Here is a 19,165-nt window from a genome sequence, read left to right on the forward strand (position 1 = left end):
GCCGTCGCCGCCCACCTCGAGCCCGCAGGCCCGCCCGCGCCCTTCAGTCAGCCTAGCGCGCGCCCGCCTGTCTCTCTGCGCCCATCCGGGCGGAAGGGGCGGGGCCGTGGCGCGAACGCGGGCTCCCCATTGGTCGGCGGCGGGGGGTGGGGCTTAGTACCGCCGCCAGGCTGGCCCCGCCCCCGGCCCGCGGGAGCGGCGGCGGCGGAGGTGGCGACGGCGGCGGCGGCGGCGGAGGCGGTGAGCGCGGGCGCGGACGGCTGCGCGTGGGGCGGCGCGGGTGCAACCGCTGTTGGACCGCCGCGGCCACCTCGCCCTCCGCACCGGGCTCGGGGACGCCGTGCTGGGGAGGCGGGGCGCTGGGTGAGCCCGGCGGGCTGCGCCCCTCGGGTCGTCCGGGCGGGGGCTGAGGCGGCGGGGCGGGCCTGGGGGAGGGGCGAACCCCGAAAGAGGCTTCCCAGGGCGGTAACCCGCCCTGCCGCGGGAGCCCCCGTCTCTGTTCATTGAACCCCTTTGCTCTCTAAACCCCTTTTCTGCCTGGACCCCACTTCTGCATTCTGAACCCCCATCTCTGCTCCCCGAACCCCTACCTCTGCTCCCTGAAGCCCCTCGTTTGCTGCCTAAACCCCTATCTCTGCTCCCTGAAGCCCCCCCGCTCCCTGAAGCCCCCATCCTCTGCTAACTGGACCCACCCTCTCCTGCCGGGGTGAACCCCTCTTTGCACAAACGAACCCCCCCCCACGTCCTTTTCTTTACTGTCACCGCCAGACCAGCCTTCCCCATTGATGTAATCAACGGTCTGCAGCTGTCCAGTCCTTTCAGGGACACGGCAGCCAAAAGAGCAGTCATTTTCCTCTGATTTTATTTTTTTGCGCTGTGGTCAACTGTTAACTCCCCAAACATGGGAGGGTTGTAAGCTTTGATTGTTTTTAAGCTTTGATTGTTTACAACGCCTCTCCCGCCGATGTTGGAGGCAGGCTGATTTATTCAGGAGCCTTTTAAAAGTAATCTAGACAGAACCTTTGGGAGGGACTTTGGCTGTATTTTATTTATGAAAATCATCCAGGCGTCTCCCTAGGCACTGAGGCCAGTCACTTCTTTTTGGCATTGAGCCCACTCATTGCAGGATGATGGAATTGAACCATCTCCTTGAGGATCAGCCCCGCTAACCTTTGCCCTTGAGGGTTGTGTCTGCGCTGAAATGGGAAGCAAAGGATGTTATAAACCACCGTGCAAATTTTGTTGCAGGGCACATCGCGTCAGACCTTCAAGTACTTTGTTTGTGCCAAATCATTATTGCTTACCACATGAGTCTAAATCACGATGGATGCCAAGTATGTCCTCTGCAGATGGAAAAAGCGATTATGGCCTGCAAAGGTGACAGCCATTCTTCTGTAATTTCAGGAATTAGAAATGACTTTCGGGTGACAAGTAAAATCTTTATCAGGAGATACCTAGGAGCTGCTTCAGCGAAATAATTGAGTCTGAACAGTTGGCGCTCCTCTCCGTTGGCACCGATTCTCCCTCCTTCCCCGTCTAATGGGGTTTTGGTTGAGTGCTTACAAGGTTATGCTTCCGAAAGTGTCTTTTTTTTTCCTCACACTGGGGAAAAAAAAAAAACAAATTTAACAGAGTCAGCCATAAAAAGGCATGTAAGGCTGTAACTCAAGGAAATAGCTGGCCGGGAGCCCTGATAGTAAATAACAGGAGTATCTCGGGGAGACTTCCCAGCAGCATAGTGGGAAGAGGGCCAGATAAAACCCTGGTACTGGTCTGGATCTGCTGCTGCACCTTGTGCCTCGGTTTCCCTGCCTCTGGAGTCCTTTGCTCCTTTAAGAATCATCTGCTGCATTTGTATTTATGGGTCGCCACGGCTTCTTACATTGTGTTAGCTGTTTGTTGTGTCTTAGTAACAAGGCTTTGTTTTCCTTCTTCTTTTTTTCTAATGTAGGTCTTGGCCGGAACTGAGAAGTCAGCCAAAAATAAGAGAAAAAAGGAATTTTTTCTAAACGTTCAGATACTTTCCCTAGACAAAAAGTTAAGTGTTGTGTTTTTGTGATATTATCTTTTTTCCATATGGGATTTCGGATACCACCACTCCTTCCCCAAAAAAGCGAAGAGCACTCTTAAGGGCTTCTTATTTTTTTAGTTATAAATGGGGTCAAAATAACCCAAAGAGGAAAACAACTGATTTTATTTCACGAAAGTTTGGAAATTGAAGATGCATACGAGGTACTGATGTCCAGCGAGATCAGTACAAAAATGGAACGAATGTAAATTAAACGGGAGGTAAACGCTCGTTGGGGTTCAAGTAGGGCTGTTTCCTTCCCACAGATGTATTTGTGTGTCTTTTTTTCAGAAACTTATGTAACAGTCCCCTGAGTTTGGGGATATTTGATGTTTGAGCCTGTGCCTCTCATAAGAAACTGTCGTTTAGCGTTCAGAAGGCAAACACATGGGTGTGGGGGAAGCACGTTACGTTGTGTTCTTGATCGTCCGTGGTGGAAGGACGTAGATGACCGGGAAGGATTAAAATGCCCAGGTCATGTGTGTCTGACGGGAGAATTCCCAATTCTAAATAGAGAATGAAACCAAGTCAGCTCCTGCCCCTGCCTCCCTGCGTCCCCATCCCTCTTTCTTCAGAGCCGCTCCTAAGCCTGCTTAGTCCACAGCTCACACTTTCCCTGAAGCTGGGAAGGTAATTGAATACTCGAGTTTGAAAGGAAAGCCCATCCTTTTAAACTAAAACACACCTGCTGGTCTGTAAACAGCTTTTAGTGACATTATCCTCTACCCTGAGAATCTAACAAAGGAGTTATTTGTGCAGTTGAAAGTGGGATTTGCCGCATAAAAGTCACAATTTGAATTCTTTTTTTTTTTTTTTTTTTTTGCGGTATGCGGGCCTCTCACTGTTGTGGCCTCTCCCGTTGTGGAGCACAGGCTCCGGACGCGCAGGCTCAGCGGCCATGGCTCACAGGCCCAGCCGCTCCGCGGCATGTGGGATCCTCCCGGACCGGGGCACGAACCCGCGTCCCCTGCATCGGCAGGCGGACTCTCAACCACTGCGCCACCAGGGAAGCCCTGAATTTATTTTTGCTCTTAAATCCAGCCAACCTTTTCTGTCTTAAAAGGGGAAAGGAAAAAACAAAAAAACATTCACCAGGGTCCTTGCTGCCTCTCACCTCAGGTGCATGAATTCCCAGTTGGCCGTGACTTTTGGTTTGAGTGGAAGGGTGCAAAGGAAGAAAATGAATCTAATTCTTTTGTCGTTTAAAGCAAAACATGTTTGAAAACGTCTTGGTGGCATGGCTGGTGGCGTATAACGGCCGTTCCTGTCCCTGCAGAATTAAGGTGAAAAGCACGGGAGCCCAGATCCTGAAGAAGTCTCACATCGAAGGCATCGCTTCCTCGTTAGGTAAGACCATGTTTTTGAGTAACTCTGAGGTTTTAATGAAGTAAGAGGCAGTTTGGGAGAAGATGAAGACTCGGGTCTGCAAAGCGACCCTGTTCAGGGTTTCCCCTTCATACAAGGGAACGTGATTTCCCTGAGCTGGAGGAGATGGGTCTGTTTTCTTCACCCTTTCTAGAATTTGCCCCTCGAGCCCATCCTGTTCTTGACTCCCAGGATGGCCAGTGGTGGCGTCAGGGTCCACAGGCCACATCCGCGGCCCTGCAGGCCGTGCAGAAGGGGGGCGCCTCCCTGAAGAAAGGGAGAGGCTTTTCCTCTTTTTATGTTTTTTGCTTATCGCGTAGCAAGAGTGAGGTGCTTCTGTTGCTGGTCTGGCCTCCGCCCAAGGTCTGAGAAGCAGTTGGATGTGTATTTAAATTCTATCGCTGAGCCCAGGGGAGAAAAAAGGGTGTGACTGGCACCAGCCTTGCTGCCACGGTGTCTGCGGGCTGTCGGGGCGGGGGGCGGCGTGAGGCGGGCTGGAAGTGGAGCCCAGACTCCGGCCTCCTTGGCGTCTCGTCGCAGGTCAGACAGACTTGGCCTGAGCCCGGCCCAGCTCTGCCCAAGGTGCACACACCCTGGGGGAGACAGACCGAGCACCGGCCTAGGCGCGCCCTTCCGCAGGCCCAGACGCGGAAGCGTTCTCCCTGCTGAGACTGGGAGTGCTTACTTCACGTGCGGAGAGCTTTCTGTCTTGCATAAAGGTTACCCAGGGTATCTTCCAGAGGTGACTGTGACGTAGGGTCCATGTTCCTGCGTCTCTGGGGAAACAGCTCTCGTTCAGAGCACGATGCCCACCTCGGGCGGCAACGACCAGCACCTCTCGGATGCCGTGACTGTCCGTGCAGCCCGTGTTGGGGGGCCACTTGCTTGTGGATGCCTTTGCCTTTAGACGGGCAAACACTGTGTTGATGGAGGCGTAATCTATGCCTGCTGAGCTGTGGCGTCGCCTCTGTCCCCTCGTTCAGATAAAGAGCACGGCGCCTGCGCGTCAGAGTGAACGAGGAAGGCTGTTCAGGCTGAAGTTCCCAGGCCCCTGGTGCCGCTTGCTGGCTTGGAAACGCCCTTGCAGAGGAGCCTCGTAGCTGTCTGTTCGTCACCCCCACCCCAGAGTGCACTGCCCACAGAGTTCTTATTTAGTTGGTGTGGGTTTCTGTTGACCCTGATTGAATTTGAAACTGTGAGGCTGAGAGAGGATCGGACAAACTCTGAATAGGTTTTGCCGGCGGCATTGTTTTGTAACCTGGAGGAATGTATCTCTGTAACCCAATCAGGGTAGGGTCAGTCAGTTTGCTTTTGGGAAAGGGAAACCTTGCAGCCCTCAACTGTTGTTTTGTCGTCCGGGTCCCTCCTTTGGGAAGATGTAGGTGAGAAGCGTCAGCCTCCCTTCAGGTGCCGAGACCAGCGATCCCAATGAGACGCCCCAGCCGGTGGAGGGCCCATCACCAGGCTTTGCTCCTTTTCTGTCCTTCAGCCTTGCAGAACGAGGTTGCTGCCACGCCCCTGGAGGAGCTGGCCTACAGGCGGTCGCTCCGCGTGGCTCTGGATGTTTTGAATGAGAGGACCCGTCCGCGTCAAGGACGCTCTTCCAGGGAAGAGAGGACCACTCAGTCTCTGAGAGTGAAGCCCACGGAACCGGCCTCCTCGCTCTGCCACTCCAGCCCTTCGCCTTTGCTCCACGAAGATGCGTCGGGCAGTCCTGGGCACACGAGGAGGGAACGTGCGCCCCAGAGGCTGTCCGGCCTGCCCGCTCGCAAGGAGGACCCCGGGTGCAGAGTGGACCACAAGAAGGGGCTCGGGAGAAGCGGAGGCCTGCGCGCCCGAGCTGTCTCCTTGGCCGGCAGTGGTGCTCAGGACGGACGGGGATCCAGAAAACACCGGGCAAACCGGACGGTGAACCGGACAACGACACCGAGTAAACGGGAGAGGAACCTAGCACGGGGGCCCAGCTGGGGTCAGGAAGCGCCTCCGTCCTCAGAGGGAGCTCGGGAGGAAGAGAGTGAGATGGTGGCCGGCCTGGCAGCCCTGCGCTCCTCTCCCGGAGGTGGGGCCGAGGGTCCTCGGGGCGGCCCCAGTGCCCGTGGCCACCCTGCCCAGCACCTGTGCCCGGACAGCGGCCAGAGGCCGGGGCCCCGCATGGCTCCGCGCAGCCCCACTCAGCTCGGCCCCGCAGAGGAGACCAGAGACGCCTGGCTCCTGGAGGGAGGTAAAAGCCCCAGAGAGGAGGAGGCGTGTGCCGGGGAGGGGGCGGCGTCTGCTTCTCCTGTGGCCCATCCGGAGCCAGACACCCGTGTTTTTTTTTTTTTGCGTTACGCGGGCCTCTCACGGTTGTGGCCTCTCCCGTTGCGGAGCACAGGCTCCGGATGCGCAGGCTGAGCAGCCATGGCTCACGGGCCCAGCCGCTCCGCGTCCCCTGCATCGGCAGGCAGACTCTCAACCACGGCGCCACCAGGGAAGCCCCACCCGTGTATTTTTAACCAGATCCTGAATTAGATTGTTACCAAGATAGATCCCAAGCAGAGATCTCCTAAGTCCTTTTCGTCTGTCTCTCCCACTGGGCTATAATTACCTCAACTGCTCCCAAATACTTGCGTGTTTTTATTTTTGTTTTGAAGCGGAGGGAGGGAGTGGAGGGGCGCGGGGCGGAAGCATGTGGCTGTGATAATGCTGCATCTGCTCCCCGAGGATTAATTCCTTTCTTCTTCCCGTGGCAGAAGCCATGATGCACTCCCGTTAAATTGGCAGGAATCTCAGAAGTGATTAACTCACTTGAAAGGCTCCTGACTTTTTAAGGATTCCCGTGTCGTGTATTTTTGTGTGGCTGCAGCCAGGCGCTATGATTCCCTCCGTTTGGACCTTGTAGCATCCCACTTAGTTTTGAAATGCTAATTTGCAAATCTTCATTTCTGCACGGCTGATACCTTGCGCTCTGCCTGCCCCGCAGTCACTCCTGGGTTTCTGCCTTTCTTCGGCCCCTGAAAGGGGCCTTCTCCCCAGCGCTGGAGGCGCGGGGATGGTTTCCCAAGGGGCCTGGCCCCAGGGCCACCCCCTCCCCGCGTGTCCGAGGGCGCCTGCGTGAAGGGACAAGCCGCACGCGAGGACCACTTGCCCAGTTCCTCCACCTTCCCTGCTTGCGCTCGCGGTCTCTCCTGCCCTCCTTTCTCTCTTACTCTGTTGAATGTGCTTTAACCGACGTGCCCTGCCTGAGCGAGGCCGCGAGGAAGTCTGCGTCGTGGCAGCTTTGCTCTCTGCGCCGATGCCCATGTATCAGGAGGTGGTGTTCCCGGGCTGAGTCCCCAGGACTGTGACGGGGAAAGTCTGATCTACCCTTGTTGGCAGCCCGTCCACCTTCTGAAGAGTCAGTGGAGTTGGACGCCGTGAACTCTCTCCTGGCAGAGGACGAGGAGGACGAGGAGCCCCCGAGAATCCTCCTATACCGTGGTGAGTTGGCGGCGCCTTCCTTGGGGGAGGCCTGCGGTGCCTGACGTCCGGGGAAGGTCTCTCGCGGCGCTGCCTGGGTTTCGTCCTGAGCCGAGGGCTTACAGACAGGGAGTCCGGGGTCCGCTGTCCAGGACAGCCACGTGAGGGGGGCTCCCTGGGGTGCGACAGCCCAGCCTCCCTGCTGTCTCCTCAGAGGGGACGGAGGACGGCAGCCAAGTGAATAGATGGGCTCTGTCGCCACCACTTGGGTGTGGCCTGGCGCTGCCTCGCAGCCTTCCCGGGTGGCGTCCGGAGAAGCAGGGGCTTGGCGCCCCCATGTGTGCACAGTGCCCCCGCCCCCGGGCACAGGTCAGCTGCCCCTGTCCTCCCCGGAAGGGGGTCAGACACAGGCCCCAAGGTCAGAACCGGCCAGGAACGGAAAGCTAGTTTGCTTTCAACTAAATAACTGAGGACCGGTTTCAGTATTAGACTCGCCCGTTAACCGTTAGTCTTAACGTGGTCTGGGGGTGGTTTTGGATCTCTTTATTGTGAAACATTTACGCGTGCACAGGCTGCAGCACGAGCAGCACGGGAGGCCTGGGGGCTTCTCCTGCACGGCCGGGGGGCTGGCCTGGAGCCACCCCACCCCATCCCCCCGTCGTCCCCACGCAGCAGGCTCCCTGCCCTTTCTGTGTACGCGAGTCTCGGGCGTTTCCCGCGGGCTCTGCCGATTGTTCCTGGTGGCGGCTGGTTACTGGAGTGTCTGGATGCTTCCGCCTGGGCTGCAGTGCCTGGGCTCCTGGGGAGTCACTGGGGTCAGCTCCCCGCGGGCTCGCTGGGCGCAGGGGGGCCGCTGTGCCTTCTTGCAGAGGGCGTTTCCGTCCCCGTCTCCACATGGGGGTCAGTTACAGCCCCAGAAACCCGGGCGTTGGCTCTTTTCTCCCGGTTTTGTCTTCCATTTGGTTTTGGTTTGCTGGTGTTTTGGCCGGTCGGCCCGGGTTGGCTGTCCGCACCCGTGACCCGTCGTCCTGGGGGCCACGACGCTCCTCTCGCGGGTGACCAGCGCTCTGTGTGTGCCCCAGGCGGCTCCCTGTGCCCCAGGTCCCCTTTCTCTCACAGCCCTTCCTCCTGTCAGACACCACAGCGCGGCCGGTTCTTGAATATTTGAGTTATTTACACATTCTGGAACTTTTTTGGTTGAGGATGCAGTTAAATTTTGTTGAGAAGTTACTTGTAGTTATCTTACGATTGCTTGAATAGTTCTCTTTATTTTAACCCTTTAAAGCCCCCAGTTTCCCAGACAGATGAGCTTCTCAGAAATCCAGTCCCCATATGGGGTCTTCATTGTGTGCTGTGGTCTCCTTTCTGTTTATGTGCCAAGCTCTTTAAAAAGTGCTCTATCCTGGAGTAACCTGAGGCTTGCAGAGCAGCGGCAGAGGTGGCACCGAGCCCCCGCCCGCCCCTGTCCCCACGAGCACGGCACACGGTCACTGCTAGGAAACCAGCTGTCGCCCTGGCCGCGCTTGTGGTCGGCATTTGGGTTCCAGGGGCAGGAGTTACAAACCTGCCCCTCAGACTCTCGGGTCGACGCTGGGCTTGAACAGTGTCTCCGTGGTTGTGTTTTCTCCAGCGGTCGCTTTTCGTGCCTGGTATGGATCTAACTTGTCTCTTTTTGTTTTCCTTTCTTTCTTTCAATTCTAGAACCACGTTCGTTTGAAGTAGGAATGCTGGTCTGGCTTAAATACCAAAAATACCCCTTCTGGCCCGCAGTGGTAAGAATCCTTCTCTGCCCCCTGCTTGCTCAGTTGGTCCCCCGAGCCTGAGGTCCAGCGTCCTCCATTCTTGACACCAGGACCCGGGCAGCTGGTTCACTGTTCTGTTGTTACTGGGGAAACGCTGGGTACATGAGCATCGACGTGGACACGTTTCCCTAAGGAAAGGGGGTCTCAGCCTTCTGGCACAAAGGATTGTGAGGCTTATAGGTCAGGTTTTTATCAAGCAGGCTTAGAAAGCCCGCCTCCAAAAAATGCCCACAGTTTGCTCATTTTCAATATTCTACATTTCAGCTTTTTAGCGAGCAGATTAGGGTGGGCATCGGTTGCACAGCAGGTGTTTGAGGTCCTGGCTGCGCCCCCAGTGCAGGGGACACCCTTAAGTGTGGCTGACGTCCTGGCTGTGCCTCCTCCGCCTGCTTGGACGGTGCCCATGGTCAGTTGGAGAATTTGTGAGGCAGGGGCACCACCCGGTTGCCCTCGCTCCTGCCATTTCCACCTTAATTTCCCCCCCCCCGTCTTCTGGCAGGGACAGGGTCCTGATGGTTCTAGCTGTAGTCCTTTAACTTCTAGGAAGAGGCAGTGGCGTGTAAATCCGAAAGATAGCTGCCACAGTGGAGCGGCTTTTGTTGTCGCGATGAGTCTGAGCTCGTCCAGGTCAGCATGGCCTCCTGACACGTGACTGACCGTCCCGGGAAGGACAGAATGAAATCTTTGCGGCACCTGTAGATAGAGCGCAGACGTGCAGTTGAACCGGGGTTGCCGTGCAGCTCCGTGGCCGGGTTTGGGGGGCTGATTATCGGGGACCCTCGCTTCCCGAGGTGCCGTGTCCCCCTGCGGTTGGCAGCCTTCTCCCCGCCATTCCGCTTTCCCCAGTTCCCGGGGGCCCTGCTGGTTCATGGGTGCCAGTGGTGTGCGGGCTCCAGCCTCACCTACGGCGCTGGTGACACGGAGGGGGGGCCCCTCCGGGGTCCACAGCCTGCCGCCTCCCGCCTGACCTGGCCTCCCGGAGCTCGCTTTGCCCATCCCCCAGAGTGAGAAGGATCGCGCCCTGAGCCGAGCGGAAGTGCTGAAGGCAGCGGCCGTGATTCCTCTTGTAGAGCCCTGGCTCTGCTCGGTCGGAGCGGCGCTGAGGGCCATGCGACGATTTCTGAGCGTTCCCCGGTGTCGGCTGTCAGTCCAAGCCGGCTGCGTTCCTCGTCACATGCTTGACGAGGTGACATCAGGAAAGTGTCGAAAACCCACGACCTTCTGGGTCCTTGACACCTGGTTTTCTTGGATCTGCCAACAGGTCAAAAGCGTCAGGCGAAGAGATAAGAAAGCGAGTGTGCTTTTCATTGAAGGAAACATGAACCCCAAAGGGAGAGGGTAAACCCACTGTTCTCTGCTCTTGCCGAGTGCTTCTGGGTGGAGGCTGGCGAAGGGGGCCGGGGTGGGGTCCAGAGCCCCAGATGAGGATCCCTGTGAAGGTGGTGTTCAGGGACGCGGCCAGATGGTCGGGTTTTCCAGACTGCTTGTCAGCTTCCAGAGTCAGCCCTGCCAGACGCTCCTTGGGCCCCCGTTTCCCACAAACTGCAGCAGAGTTGGCTCCCTACAGGGGCCGTGAGCAGCCCCCTGCCCAGTCACCCCCCTAGTCCTCGACTGAGGGCAGGAGCACCGTCTGCCCGGAGCCGGCCTGGAAGTGTGGGCACACCTGGGCCCGGCTCCGAGGGGCTCCCTCCACCGACGAGCCGGCGCTGGCAGAGGCCCGACGCTTTCCCAGAGGAAGGACGCTTTTGGGCCGCGAGATGGGGCTGGTTCCCGTGAACCTCTGCTCTCTCTGCTTCCAGCATCACGGTGTCTCTCCGGCGACTGAAGCACTTTGATTGTAAAGAAAAGCAGGCGCTTCTGGTACGTGGATGGTTGTTTGCGCTGCTTTGAAGGGCTGGCTTGGTGGCTGGTAACCACCACGAGGCCCTTCAGACAGCGGTAATTGTGGGAGTGGCACCTGGCCTCGGCTGCTCCGCTGGGGGTCACTGCCCCTCGGGCGGCTGCTGGCCGTTCCCCACTGAGCAGGTTTGGCGTGGAGGACAGGGCGCCCTGCGCAGAAGGGAGGTGGGAGAGCCCAGGGCCAAGGCCCACAAGTTGCGGCTGTGTCTGAGCCGCCCCCGGGAAGGGCACCATAGACCCCGAGACCTTGAGCCTGAGTGCCACATACATCAGGGAACACCATCGCCGTGGCCCTGTGACTGGCCCAGCCCGAGTCCCCAGGAGCTGGTCCACACGGTGCTGTCTGTTAACTCTGAAACACCCACCACTTCGTTGTCCCAACTTTCAAAAACACAGACTGCGACTGGGTCGGGCAGTGGGGCCCGTGAGCCCCGCTCCAACGTGGGTGTCTGCTTGGCCCCCGGTCAGTGGGCTCTGCGCTCGGCATGGGGTGATGCCTTCCCGTGTGGGAAGCAGCGTCTGAGCTGGTTCCCAGGGTGAGTGGGATGCGGTAGGGCTGTCGGGGCGTCTCCCGCCGACCATCTGTTCTCTGAGGGCAGCAGGCCACGGGCCTTGAGTGCGGGCACTGCTCGGAAGGTCGGCACCCACGCTGGACCCAGCCTTGGGCTCTTGGGACCGGAGGGCGGGGGCAGGGGGGGGGGAATCGAGTTTGAGATTCGTGTGCCTCAAATACCTGAGGAATGGGTTTTATCGCAAGGACGCCTGGGTTCAAGACGATGGCGCGTGGGTCTCGCGGGACCCGGATGCCTGGGCACGTCCCCTGGAAACGGGCCGTGGGAGCTCAGGCATGTGCCGGCGCCACCCTGCTGTCGCAGGTGCTGGTCAGCGGGCCTGGCCACGGCCCAAGCACCCTCCTCCTCTGGAGCTGCCTGCCCCTCCCATCACACGCCTGTGGGTCTCAGGCTGGTCTCGCTGGTCATCCCAGCTTAGGGGTTCTCACCGGGGGTGACGGCCTTGGGTTGTTGTGAGGATCACAGGCCAGGGGTCCCTCCCCCGGGGCAGCACTTCTTCCCACTGACCGTGTACAGTCGAGGGCCACGGGCCCAGAGGCGTCTTCCACGGGGTTCATCTCCTGCAACCTCACGTCTTGTCAATCTGATGGCCTGTCAGCTGCCCTGCGGTGGGTTTTCGCCCTCCTGTTCTCAGGGTCTGTGGTGTCTCTCTCGGCCCCGAGGGCTTGGCTCACAGGTGACCGTTTTCTGAGCAGCCCCGGCCCCAGACATGCCTCGCAGGGAGCCCTGTGTGGGGGCGTCTGCAGGCCCCTTCCTGGACGAGGGGACTGAGGACGCAGGACCTCGGAGGTGCTCCCGGCTGACGCCCGCCGTCTGGCTTTTGTTGCAGGACGAGGCCAAGGAGGATTTCGACCAGGCCATCGGCTGGTGCGTCTCCCTCATCACCGACTACAGGGTCCGACTGGGTACGTGGGGCTCCGGTGCCCCTGCACGAAGTGACGGGGGGCAGCAGTGCGGGGCCTCCCCTGAGGGCCCCCGAGGGCGGAGGGTGGCCCGGTCCCCATAGCTGTCTAGCCCTGCCCCGAGCAGGCTTTCTCCCCATCCCTGCGGATGGGCAGGCGCCTGGTGGAGGCTCATCCTGGGTCTGAACAGAACAGTTTCCTTTGAATCGGGGTTGGTTTCCATCTGTCCCAGGTCCGGCCATGGGGGGTCCTCGGGCTTGAGGTCAGGGTGCACACCGGCTGGACGACCCGGCAGAGTCCAGTCCTGTGTGTGACCTGACTTCCCTTCCGCCCCTGTGCAGGCTGTGGTTCCTTCGCAGGCTCTTTCCTGGAATACTACGCGGCTGATATAAGTAAGTTCACCAGCAGCTCCTTTAAGGTGGGACCCGCTCTTTTGCCCGTTAGGAGCGGCAGTCTTCTTTGAGCTCTGGAGGGGTGTGTGCGGCGGGCAGCGCGCCCCAAGCCTGAGGCCTACGGTCCAGCCATGCCTGGGTCCACGGGGTCCCCTTGCTTCCCTGTGCCGTGGGGCCGGGAGGGCGGCTGCACACCCACACCTGCCGCCAGCGCCCAGGTCACCCGCCTGGCGCCGGGGCATCTGCGTGGCCCTTTCCCTGCCCTCCTGTCACTGGCCTCTGCAGGGTGCCGCTGAAGCAGGGTGGAGGGCAGAGCTGGGACGAGGGGCGGGGGTCCTACTGGGGGGAGAGCCCTCGGGGACCGTCCCAGCACAGCCGAGGGCGCCCAGTCACGGGAGTGCGCTTCCTCCGCAGGCTCCCCCGTCCGCAAGTCCATCCAGCGGGACGTCCAGGGGACCAGGTTTCCCCCGCTGAGCGGGGTGGGCCCCGAGGAGGCCTTGGCAGGGAACCCGCGGGGCAGGAGGCCGGCCTGCAGGAAGGTGCTCCCTGATCGCTCGCGGGCCGCCCGGGACCGGGCCAACCAGAAGCTGGTGGAGTACATCGTGAAGGCGCGGGGTGCCGAGAGCCACCTGCGGGCCATCCTGAAGAACAGGAAGCCGTCCAGGTGGCTAAAGACGTTCCTGAGCTCGGGTCAGTACGTGACCTGTGTGGAGACCTACCTGGAGGACGAGGAGCAGCTGGACCTGGTGGTGAAGTACCTGCAGGGGGTGTACCAGGAGGCGGGCAGCAGGCTGCTGGCACGCGGGCACGCGGACGGCATCCGCTTCGTCCTGGACGTGCTTCTGCCCGAGGTGAGCGCCGGCGGACCCTGCGGCACCCTGGGGTGCCGGGGCCTGGGCGTCGTTCTCCAGAAGCCTTCCCGGGGCGGTGCCGCCTGAGCCGTCTCCCCGAGGTGCTGTGGGCTGGGTGCTGCGGCCTGGGCCCCTCGGCTGGTCCCTGGCCCAGGGGAAGGGGAGCTTAAGCTTTGCGAACGCGCTTCAGCTGGGGCGCGGGCGGTCGAGGAGCTGGTGCACGGCCCCTCGGCCGTTCTTCAGTTCAGGGAGGATGCTGCTGGCCATGAATGAATGTGTGGGAAAATGTCACCAGGCTCTAAAGTGTTGAGCTTTATCGTTGTGGAGGTTTCAAATACGTTAAGAAAAATTAAGTAGCGCCGTGAACCCTCACGTGTCCGTCACCAGCTGGAATAGTGTGGCCTTGCTCCACTTGCACCTCCAGTCCCTCCTTCTGGATTGTTTTTTATCCCTGCATACTTTCATGTGTGTCTCTACAAAGGGTGATCCTGCCCCCTGGGGACACTGGGGGATGTCTGGGGTTGTCTGTGGTCGTCACGAGTGGGGGGCTTCTGCCATCCTGTGGGTGGGGACCAGGATGCTGCTCCACACCCCACAGTCCAGGACGGCCCCTGTGTCAGCTGTGCTGAGAGGGGAGAGAGACCCTGCTCTGAACCAGAGGAACTCTTCAAAAATAAATAGCTACGATACTATGATTTCACTTCAAAAAGTAACAGTGATCTTTTGATATCAGACATCTATTGTATATTCAGATTACTTCTTTGTGTTTTCTTGTTTTTTTCCTTTTTTTTTTCTTTTTTTATGGCCACACCACACGGCCTGTGGGATCTTATTAGTTTCCCAACCAGGGATTGAACCCAGGCCTGGCAGTGAAAGCATGGAGTCCTAACCACTGGACCGCTAGGGAAGTCCCCAGGTTCTGCCTTTCGCTGCTTTTAGTGACATGAAGTTTCGTCTCATCCAAAAGAGAGCATTGTAGATTGAATTAGGAAACACCAGGAGCAGAGATTTTGCAGACTGCACGAGTGTTGAGCTGGGAGGGCCCTGGCGGCCGGGGCGTGGCTGGACCACCCGCCCACGCGGCCTCCTCCAAGCTCCGTGCGAGCCGCCGGGCCTGGCCCGAGCCTGACGTGCGCTGCCCTCTTGCAGGCCATCATCTGCGCGATTTCCGCTGTGGATGCTGTGGACTACAAGACGGCTGAGGAGAAGTACATACGAGGACCTTCACTCAGCTACCGGTAGGCAGGCCGCGCTGCGTCCCGAAGGGCTTCGTCTCCACGCGCCGGCGGCTGCGGTGGCTGGGCTGAGGGGCCCTGGTCCGAGCGGGCAGAGCTGGGCCCGCCACGCCCTGCGTCCTTCGTGGGGCTGATGTTTGCCTCCCCAGCGTTCTTCCCCGTTGCCTCGATGCCACGGCTATTTGAGGAAACAGTGAGATTAAGCAGCAGCCGCTGCCCGGACGTCCCTGGCTGGCGGGAAGAATGCGGTGATCAAGATGTTCCTCTCACGTTGCTGTGGTTAGCGCCCTGGACTGGCGGTCTGGAGCCCCTAATCCTGTCTCTGGGCGGGCTGCCAGGCCTCGCTGGGAGCAGGCGGGGCCGCGTGGCGGTGACAGGCTGAAGACTCAACTAGGGTCTCGTGGTACAGACTGTCCCCAGCCTCAGCGGCTGCCCTGCACACCCGGTAAAGAGACGGTGCTCCCGGGAGAGTGAGGTCTGAGCGGCCCATCTCCAGCTGGCACCACCCTCCCGCTCGGGCTGCCGGTCGGAGGGCGTCCTGAGTTTCCCGCAGCCTCAACCGGCTGCAGGCGCCCCAGATGCCTATGGAGGGCCATGGGCTGTGCCCCGGCCGCGCCCTGCCGCCTCAGGCGCCGAGCCTGGGCAGCCAGGGGTCCCTTGGGCCGGGTGTCAGTCGGGCAGCGGGTCTGTCCTGGTGCATCCACCTCCCGCTTCTTTTCACACCGTAGTTGCGTTTAGGTTCTTGTGCACAAACCATCGAGCCTCGGCACCACGACAGGGTTTGGGTCTCCTCTTGGGGTTCTTAGGCTGCTGTGTTCCGTTTACCTTTGGGTCGTCCCCCTCGGGATCATATTCCTTGTTGATCCTGAGAGGGGCAGCCAGTCAACTAACTGATCATGTAATTTTTTGTTAACAGATAGCCATTTTAAAGGACAATTTGCTGTTTCACCAATTTTTCTTTGTAGTTTATTTTTCTTCATTGTGGTGAAATACCCATAACGTAAAATTCAACGTCTTAACCCTCTTAAGCGCACAGCTCAGTGGCATTGAGCACATTGACACTGTTGGGCAACCATCCCCACCATCATTTCCAGAACTTTCTCATCTTCCCAAACGGAAACTTGGTCCCTATGAAACACTCACTTCTCTGTTTATGGTTTTTTTTTTTTGTTTGGTTGGTTTTTTTGTTTGTTTGTTTGTTTGTTTGTTTTTAGCGGTACACGGGCCTCTCACTGTTGTGGCCTCTCCCGTCGCGGGGCACAGGCTCCGGACGCGCAGGCTCAGCGGCCATGGCTCACGGGCCCAGCCGCTCCGCGGCATGTGGGATCTTCCCGGACCGGGGCACGAACCCGTGTCCCCTGCATCGGCAGGCGGACTCTCAACCACTGTGCACCAGGGAAGCCCTGTTTGTTTGTTTTTAATTGAAGTATAATTGATTTACAATATTACGTTACTTTCAGGTGTACGGCAAAGTGACTCAGTTATATGTGTACACGTGTGTGTGTCTGTGTTCTTTTTTTTAGATTTTTTTCACTACAGTTTGTTACAAGATACGGAGTATAGCTCCCTGTGCTATATAGTAAATCCTTGATGTTCATCTTTTTTATATATACCAGCGTGCATCTGTTAATCTCAAACTCCCACTTTATCCCTTCCCACCCTTCCCCTTTGGCAACCATAAGTTTGTTTATGTCTGTGAGTCTGTGTCTGTTTTGTAAAGAAGTTCATTTGTGTCATATTTTAGATTCCACATATAAGTGACGTCGTATGGTATTTCTCCTTTTCTGCCTGATTTACTTCACTTAGTATGGGGATTTCCCTGGCGGTCCAGTGGTTAGGAGTTGGTGCTCTCACTGCCGCAGCCAGGTTCCATCCCTGGTTGGGGAACTAAGATCCCACAAGCTGTGTGGCGTGGCAAAAAAAAAACTACAATAATTCACTTAGTATGATAATCTCTAGGTCCAGCTGTGTTGCTGCAAATGGCATTATTTTGTTCTTTTTTATGGCTGAGTAGTATTCTATTGTATATGTGTACCACATCTTCTTTATCTATTCATCGATGGACATTTAGGTTGTTTCCATGTCTTGGCTGTTGTGAAGAGTGCCGCAATGCATGTTGGGGTGCATGTATCTGTTCTTTTTTTTTTAAAGATTTTTTTGATGTGGACCATTTTTAAAGTCTTCATTAAATTTGTTACAGTATTGCTTCTGTTTTGTGTTTTGGTTTTTTGGCCATGATGCATGTGGGATCTTAGCTCCCTGACCAGGGACGGAACCCACACCCCCTGCATTGGAAGGTGAAGTCCTAACCACTGGACCGCCAGGGAAGTACCTGTCTTTTCGAATTAGAGTTTTGTCTGGGTATATGCCAGGAGTGGGATTGCTGGATCATATGGTAATTCTGTTTTTACTTTTTTGAGGCGTCTCCGTACTGTTTTCCATACTGGCTGCACCAACTTAACATTCCCACCAACAGTGTAGGAGGAGGGTGGAGGGTTCCCTCTTCTCCACATCCTCTCCAGCATTTGTTATTTGTAGACTTCTTTTTTTTTTAATATTTATTTGGTTGTACCGGGTCTTAGTTGTGGCATGCATGTGGGATCTAGTTCCCTGACCAGGGATCAGGTGATACCCCCTGCATTGGGAGCACGGAATCTTAACCACTGCGCTACCAGGGAAATCCCCCGTTACTTGTCGTCTTCATAACAATGGCCATTCCGACCAGTGTGAGTGATACCTCACTGTAGTTTTGGTTTGCATTTCTGTAATAATTAGTGATGTTGAGCATCTTTTCACGTGCCTGTTGGCCATCTGTATGTCTTTGGGGAAATTTGGATTTAGGTCTTCCCGTTTTTCGATTGGGTTGTTTGTTTTCTGTTATTGAGTTGTATGAGCTGTTTGTATATTTAGGAAATCAAGCCCTCTTCAGTCACATCATTTGTAAATATTTTCTCCCAGTCCATAGGTTGATGGTTTCCTTTGCTGTGCAAGGGCTTATAAGTTTGGTTAGGATCCCATTTGTTTATTTTTCTTTGATTTCTCTTGCCTTGGGAGAGGGAATTGCTGACTAAAACGAAGTGATCTCCTTTTGGTTTTGCAGGGAAAAAGAAATATTTGATACGCAGCTCCTGGAAGAAAGGAGCCGGCGAAGCTGAGGCCGGTGGAGGCAAGGCCCTGCGCTCTGGAGCACAGGCGGGCCGTTGGCCTTCCTGACGGCTGCTGCCTCTGTTTTCCTGGCTCTTGTGGAAGGTACAGCTCCTGAAAGGGTTTGAAAGGACAGAGGCATTTTTTTTTTTTTAACTTTACGTCATTACCTGTGACTGTACCGTGTAGGTTCACAGAAGGTGCACGTTTGTGTTTTGTGTTGAAAAGCACTGTACCCAACATTAAACAGGAGCTTTAAAGACTCTGATACGAACGTACGGCTCCCGCAACATCAGTGTATTTTTCCGTTTGTTTCCCTCCTGTGTGTGGCTCCTCTTATGACGGCTCCTGAGTTTGCTGTGCCTCTGTTACGTGTTTTTGAGGCAAACCCGTGTTTGTAAGAGGCAGGACCCGAGAGCCGCTGCTTTCCCGTGCTCTAGCCTCTGCTGGGACTCGTGCAGGAGAGCAGACGGACCGGCAGTCTTTCCAGCCTCTTTCCGCCCGGCCTCCATGTGGGTTTCCCCGCCCGGCCTTGTCACCGCACAGCCAACTGCCCAGATAGCTGTGACGATCCCACCGGGCTGCTGCGCCCCCCAGCCCGGCCAAGGTCGTTGTGTGCACGGCCTGGGCCTGGGCCGTGGGGTCGCGGCCCGGCACCAGTGGAAACCAGTCCTTTGTCTGGAAGCCCGAAGCACAGATGGGTCCCCCGATGCCTGAGGGTTCCAGGCTCAGGGCCCCCCCCCCCACCTTTGGAGAGAGTTGTGTGAAGGCCCGGTCCTTGACGTGGTCACAGAAATTCTGTTCTGGTTTAAAGCGACACACGGTGGATTATTTATTCTAAGCTGACGCGAGGCTGCCTGTGGAAGGAAACAGCCAAGTCCCCACCATGATGGCTGCGCCGCGGCATCTGAGCTCGGCCAGTCCTCCCTGAAGCCGGCACCGGCCAGCGAGCGGCCGCTGCAGAGGACAGTTGGGGAGAGGTTCTCGCAGGCGCCGGGGACACGGGCCCTGATCCTGACGGGAGGCTGGGTCCCTGCGGGAAGGAGGTGCAGAGATCACTGCGGGGACCTGCGTGTGGTGTCTCTGCTGGTTTTGCTGAAACCCAAGCAGAGGTGCAGACACGGCCCTGGAGGTCCCGCTGAGCTGCCCCCCAGGGCGGTCGGAGGGGCATCCCGTGTGGGCCAGGCTTGGGAGAATGGCCCCGCTAGCATCTCCACCGTGGCCTCGCTCCCTTCTAGAAAGGTGTAGACAGCAAGCCTCCTTGAAGTGGGTCAGGATGGAGAACAGGGTGCTCTTGTGGGTGAGGCATCCACGTGGACTATTCCGTTATCGTGAAGTATTTTTATATATCTGTGTTCTGAGCTCTGGTTGTGGAATTGAACTATTCAGACTGGAATTAAATGCCGTTTTGCAGCCCTGCCTGTTCTTTCCTGGGCCCCACGCGCAGCCCACCTCGGGCACTCGGGCCGGCCACGCTGTCCCCGATGGCTGCTTCTGGAG

At 57.5% G+C, this 19,165-nt stretch overlaps 1 protein-coding gene across 2 annotated transcripts; it reads left to right on the forward strand.

Annotated features, from left to right (window-relative positions):
- The first annotated feature begins 232 nt into the window (after positions 1-232).
- Positions 233-19,078, forward strand: PWWP3A (PWWP domain containing 3A, DNA repair factor). 2 transcript variants are annotated; one of them, XM_060007289.1, is made up of 14 exons: positions 233-363; positions 1,249-1,377; positions 1,952-2,037; positions 3,345-3,415; positions 4,923-5,654; positions 6,788-6,889; positions 8,570-8,640; positions 9,932-10,008; positions 10,470-10,530; positions 11,971-12,046; positions 12,385-12,435; positions 12,850-13,286; positions 14,436-14,524; positions 17,622-19,078. In XM_060007289.1, exons 2-14 carry the CDS (start codon positions 1,324-1,326, stop codon positions 17,674-17,676), a joined length of 1,962 nt encoding a protein of 653 aa, XP_059863272.1. In that variant the 5' UTR covers positions 233-363; positions 1,249-1,323; the 3' UTR covers positions 17,677-19,078. The 2 variants fall into 2 exon arrangements, with proteins under 2 accessions (XP_059863272.1, XP_059863271.1); XM_060007288.1 differs by lacking the exons at positions 233-363; positions 1,249-1,377; positions 17,622-19,078 and adding an exon at positions 15,736-15,960 and having other exon boundaries at positions 1,975-2,037; positions 3,277-3,415.
- The last annotated feature ends 87 nt before the right edge of the window (positions 19,079-19,165 follow it).

This window comes from Delphinus delphis, chromosome 3 (genome assembly GCF_949987515.2).
Source record: "Delphinus delphis chromosome 3, mDelDel1.2, whole genome shotgun sequence".
NCBI lineage: Eukaryota > Metazoa > Chordata > Mammalia > Artiodactyla > Delphinidae > Delphinus > Delphinus delphis.

What these genes read in the sequence shown, in the direction of transcription:
- PWWP3A (XM_060007288.1), top strand. Translation starts at nt 3,283, where the DNA reads ATGTTTGAAAACGTCTTGGTGGCATGGCTGGTGGCGTATAACGGCCGT. An exon ending in GAGAATCCTCCTATACCGTG is followed by an intron (nt 6,890 to 8,569) that starts GTGAGTTGGCGG and finishes TTTCAATTCTAG; the next exon opens with AACCACGTTCGTTTGAAGTA. An exon ending in ACCCCTTCTGGCCCGCAGTG is followed by an intron (nt 8,641 to 9,931) that starts GTAAGAATCCTT and finishes ATCTGCCAACAG; the next exon opens with GTCAAAAGCGTCAGGCGAAG.